The sequence below is a fragment of the Dendrobates tinctorius genome, unplaced genomic scaffold (assembly GCF_039654945.1).
Source record: "Dendrobates tinctorius isolate UK_male_01 unplaced genomic scaffold, ASM3965494v1 ptg000213l, whole genome shotgun sequence".
Taxonomy (NCBI): Eukaryota; Metazoa; Chordata; class Amphibia; order Anura; family Dendrobatidae; genus Dendrobates; species Dendrobates tinctorius.
In genome coordinates, this window is record NW_027361880.1 from 5023304 (window position 1) to 5028956 (window position 5653).

Here is a 5653-nt window from a genome sequence, read left to right on the forward strand (position 1 = left end):
GCTAAGGTTGTATGCAAAATAATACTCGGCAGTCAAGGTTTGCAGTGAACAAAAGAGAGCGCCATTTCCAAGTGATGTGTGGTGCGCACAGCAGCGTTACACCAGCAGTGTCCTCCCCTCTCTGGTGATAATCAGTTCTGATGAAGGTCCAAGTGTTAGGGCCGAAACGTCAATTATAAAGATTACCGAATAAACAATAGCTTTTGTTCATTGCAATCCTCTTGAGTGCCAAGTATTATTTTGCATATTTTATGGGTTGGAACCATACTTAAGCCCCCGTTACACACTGCGATATCGCTAGCAATATCACTGTAAAGTCACCGATTTTGTGACGTTGCAGCGATATTGCTAGCGATATCGCTGTATGTGATACTTACCTCCGACCCGCTCCCCCGCTGGTTATCGGTGATCGCACGAGAAGCTGCTGGACCATTCCTCGTCGGCCACTTCCTGCTGAGCTTCCTGTGGCGCTGACGAGCGACGCGTGGAGCCGGGCGGGAGGACGCAGGATCGCCGCGTCTGACAGGTAAGTAGCGACCCCCGTCCCCTGCGATGTTGCTGGTGAGATCTGCCTGTGTGGCAGCTCACTAGCGACCACCTAGCGATGCACCAGCGATCCTGACCGCGTCATATCGCTAGTCGGGATCGCTGGTGCATCGCTAGGTGTAACGGTACCCTTAGGCACCACTACTCAACTTTTAGGAGTGCCGTATATATCTATATATGTAGCTAAGGTAGTAGTCACAGAGTTTAGGATTTCTTTTGGTGGCATCTTTAGTGGTAACTGTGGGAAAACAATGGTAGGTCTGAGCTGGCATTTGGAAAAATCCCAGCACAATATTCACTAGAAAGGTTTGTGTCTAGACAGTGAAGATGGCGTGCTATTTGGCATGCTATTTCAGATGGCACACTAGTATTATTAAAACTGTCTCCACTGTGTACGTGAACTGCAATGTCAGTGTGCTCACGCCTGGCCAGAAATTCAGTTCGAGTAGCACTCTCCCTGGATAAACGAGTGCTGTCAATCAAACTTAGAGGAAGTACAGATGATGCTATTTGAGGGGGCAGAATGTTGTTTTTGGGTTTTATGTAAAACTAAAGAAGGGAGATTTATCCTACTGGTGTGATTTTTTTTTTTATAAGGGCTAAGTTTCTTAAGTGGTTTGATTTGTGTTTGGAGCATGCGAATCTCCTGTTAAGCAGTTTTAAAGTAGCAATAATTTGAGATGTAAGCAGCATTGTCATTTTCTGTGTGAAGACACAGAGGCTTATTTTGTGATGCAAAGGAAATGCAAAATGTAAATATACCCATCCTTTCTCTGAGCCTCTAAGGGTACCGTCACATTTAGCGATGCACCAGCGATCCCGACCACGATACGACCCGATCAGATCGCTGGTGCATCGCTAAATGGTCGCTAGTGAGCTGCCAAACAGGCAGATCTCACCAGCGATGCAGCAGCGATCGGTACTTACCTGTCAGATGCGGCGATGAAGACGTCCTCCCGCCCGCGTCCACGCGTTGCTCGTCGGTGCCAGCACGAAGCCCAGCAGGAAGCGGCCGACGAGAAACGGCCCAGGACATTCTCGCGCGATCAGCGATAGACAGCGGGGGAGCCGGACGGAGGTAAGTATCACACATAGCGATATCGCTAGCAATATCGCTGCTGCGTCACAAAATCGGTGACACGTAAGCATGATCGCTAGCGATCTCGCTTAGTGTGACGGGGCCTTTAGGCTGGTTTCACATTAGCGTTTTTTGTGCAGCGCATTGTGCGCGTCCATGCACATGCATCATGCATACCAATGTTTAACATGGCATGCGCATGGTCTTGCGTTTGCACGCGTTCACATGAGTTTTCGTGCGCATGCGTTTTTTCAAGGTGTGCGCCTAGGTGGGCCAGACGCAACCTGTTGCATCTTTGGGTCCGCCAAAAGGCGTAAAAAACCGCATGCACACGCTTGCACACGGAATGCGACAAAATAACGCATTACAGTCTATGGGAACGCAGGCGTGCGCATGGACATGCCTTCGTCTGCGTTTTCGTGCGCATGCATTTTTGGAGTAAAAATGTGTAGACACTGGTTTTAACCCCTAGAGAACGAATGCGCATAAAAAACGCAAACGCATGCAAAAACGCATCATGCGTTTTTGCATGCGTTTCTATTGCGCACGATGCGCTGCGCAAAAAAACGCTAATGTGAAATTAGCCTACCGTTATTCTGGTATATTTACTAGCTGCGTACATTTACTAGCCAAGCCGCTTGTATCTTGCTTGGGAAGTATTTTATGCCAAGTATTTATTAAGTATGCTGCATTGTGATTTTTTTTTTTTCATGCTGCAATAATATATGGGTCCTTTGCAGTCTAAAATATCTCCTCATAATGCACACTTTCACCTGCTTTACAGTATAGGAGAAAATGGGTTCCCATTGCCTCTTGGGCCCCTGTGCGGCTGCACAAGTAGCCCCAATGATATATAGTATAAATATATATTTTGGACTGTTTCTATACATTTCTGCAAAAAAAGATTAATTTAATTTTTTAAGGATTATTTTCATGATCTTTGTCCTAATAATATTTTGTTGAATCCTACTGCATGTTTCCTGGGGGCAAGCGGCTCAGTGCAGAAAGAAGGGGGGTAAGACAGTGAGGGATGGTGAGAGCCCAGGGAATGCTGGGGAGGAGCTGAAATAATGTGGATAGACTCCTGATTGATGTCAGTGGGTGGTCTTTTGCCTTAAATTTGTCTTTCTGGGGGTGGGGAGTTCAGGGGATTCTTTAAAGAACTTGAGTGAAGGCAGCTTTCATATCTCTGGTCAGAGCAGAGAGAGAGCACAACCAGGAGTCTACTGCCTCCAGAGGTCTACAGCCCTTTCACAGCACTGAACTCCACTATGCAGAACCATACAGACATTGGATATGACTACAACGAAGACTACAACTATGACTACACAAATGACTCAGAAAGTCTATGTACAGAGTCAGACTGGGACTTGTCCTATTCCTTACTGCCAGTATTTTACATGCTGGTTTTCGTCTTTGGACTATCTGGAAATGGAGTTGTAATCTTCACGGTGTGGAAAGCTAAACCCAAAAGAAGATCTGCGGACACCTATATAGGTAACCTCGCCCTTGCAGACTTGGCTTTTGTGGTTACCTTACCTCTGTGGGCTACCTACACCGCTCTTGGCTTCCATTGGCCTTTTGGCTCTGCCCTCTGCAAGATTAGCAGTTACCTTGTATTGCTAAACATGTTTGCCAGTGTCTTCTGTCTCACCTGCCTCAGCTTTGACAGATACTTGGCCATCGTTCACTCTCTCTCCAGTGCCAACCTGCGCTCTCGTTCAACTATGATCATATCCCTGACAGTTATATGGCTTCTCTCAGGATTACTGGCACTTCCAAGTCTTATTCTACGAGATACACGTGTCGAAAACAACCACACTCTCTGTGACTTGGACTTCAGTGGTGTCTCCAGCAAGCAAAATGAAAAAATCTGGGTTGGAGGTCTCAGCATCATGACCACAGTTCCAGGCTTTCTGCTTCCACTCCTCCTCATGACAATCTTTTACTGTTTCATTGGATGCAAAGTTACCATGCATTTCCAAAACTTGAAGAAAGAAGAACAGAAGAAGAAAAGGCTTCTGAAGATCATAACCACACTTGTTGTTGTGTTTGCCATCTGCTGGCTGCCATTTCACATTGTCAAAACCATCCATTTCTTGGACCTGATGGGCTACCTGAACCTCTCTTGCACTGCCCAGAACTTGATTGTCAGCCTTCATCCCTATGCAACATGTCTGGCCTATATCAACAGCTGTCTTAACCCTTTTCTCTATGCTTTTTTTGATCTTCAATTTCGCTCCCAATGTTTTTTTTTTTTTGGACTTGGTAAAACCCTTCATGGACAAATCAGTAACACCTCCTCCAGCCTGAGTGCACAAACACAAAAATCTGAAATTCACTCTTTAGCAACTAAGGTTTAATTGGGACATGGACATGTGATAGACAGGGGAGGGGGAGACTCTATCCTTTAGTCTGTGTGGTTAATTGAACTTTTATCTCTCAGCTAGGAGCACTGCTGATAATAGAGAGAAACCCTGTATCTTTACACTGGAGCCTGAAAGACTTTATTGGTGACTGTCTGCTTAGAAAATAACAGTACTGTCTCCAGGTCATCAAAGACTTGCTCAATCTCTCTCTGTGGTACAGGGGAGCTGGATGGATGGAGCAAGATATGCTATATCTTGGTGGGACATTCTAACTGTACATAATATCAAACTGGTCATCACATATTACAATATTTAGTGACTTTATGTGGCATGTTATAGCACTTCCATAACAAGATCGAGCTTTTTATCTAACACACCCGTTAAGAGAAATTGCATATAGATGTATAATTAATATTCTCCAATGTCTTCCAATGTTGCACCTACTTCATTGATGTTAATATGGGGGGTGCTAATTGGATAATATCAGCGTTAACCTTTCAAAGCATAAGAAAGCAATTCCTTGCAGAGCAAAGTATTGCTGATTTTTTTTTTCAATTGTAAAGTGTGTTGCTCTCAGATCTGTGTGTCTGTAAATAAATAATAATAACCTATCCCCTCGGAGAGGGGCAACTTTTTAAATGTTTGCTATACTTTTGTAAAATGTTGCAATAAAACTCTTCACTTTGGAGAATAAACAATGTGTCCCGAGTTCTTTGTCAATGGAGGGGTCAGAAATCTTTATTAGCACTTTGCTGTAGGAAGTTTCGTTACAGATTATATAAATAATCCTCTACAAGCTGCAAATGATAGGATTTGAGAAAAGTCACTAACACAAGAGTCAAAATCGCAATGCAGAAAAATGTACTTAGCCATATAGCCAACTGTGAAAATCCATCCTCAGGCACTTAGGAAGTTATCAAGATTTCCGGATAACAATGGATTGCAGAGCTTTTTTTTGTTCTTCATTTTTTTATTACAATAACAAATTTCTATCAGTGATGATATGAAATGTTTTTTTCAGACACTATATATATATATATATATATATATATATATATATATATATATATGTATATAATCACCATTCACCCAATACAGTTAAAACACACAGTTTTCAAGGCTTACTATGTTTATATAAACATTACCATTCCTACTAGCTCGAGGTTTTACCATTGTTATTCTACTATTGATTTCATGGTAAAACTACGGTCTTCAGCTCTGCCATAACCTCTTTTAAATTTCGTGCTAGCGCTGCCCCTGCCTTGGGTGGCACTTGCGCACATTCATGTCCAAGTGTCCCCATCAAAATGGCGCATGGTCAGATTGACCTCCAGCGGTCTACAGAAAAATGGCACCGGAGAGGTCTCGTGCTCAGATTGAGATCTCGGATCATTATTGAGCCAAGATCCCAATCTGCGACTCTGGCGCCATTTTTCTAGAGAATGCCGGGACATGAATGTGCGCAGGGCAGTTTCTAGGGAATTTTGCCAACAGGGCGAACATTGAAAAAGCGCCTCCCCCCGAACATTAACATGCTGAATACTTTAGATAAACTTAGATAAACGTGTCTTACCTTTGCATCAATCCAATCCTCGAAGGCATCACCCCCCCGATATTACACACAAAGACAGCAGGCTAAGCACCACAGTATCCTCAAAAA

General features: G+C 43.7%; 1 protein-coding gene across 1 annotated transcript; it reads left to right on the forward strand.

Moving 5' to 3' along the window:
• The first annotated feature begins 2788 nt into the window (after nt 1-2788).
• Nucleotides 2789-4693, forward strand: LOC141058601 (apelin receptor B-like). The gene has a single exon (XM_073554779.1). It carries the CDS (start codon nt 2896-2898, stop codon nt 3985-3987), a length of 1092 nt encoding a protein of 363 aa, XP_073410880.1. The 5' UTR covers nt 2789-2895; the 3' UTR covers nt 3988-4693.
• The last annotated feature ends 960 nt before the right edge of the window (nt 4694-5653 follow it).

Bases quoted from the DNA above. Each gene is read 5' to 3' on its own strand.
- LOC141058601 (XM_073554779.1), top strand. From the start codon at position 2,896: ATGCAGAACCATACAGACATTGGATATGACTACAACGAAGACTACAAC.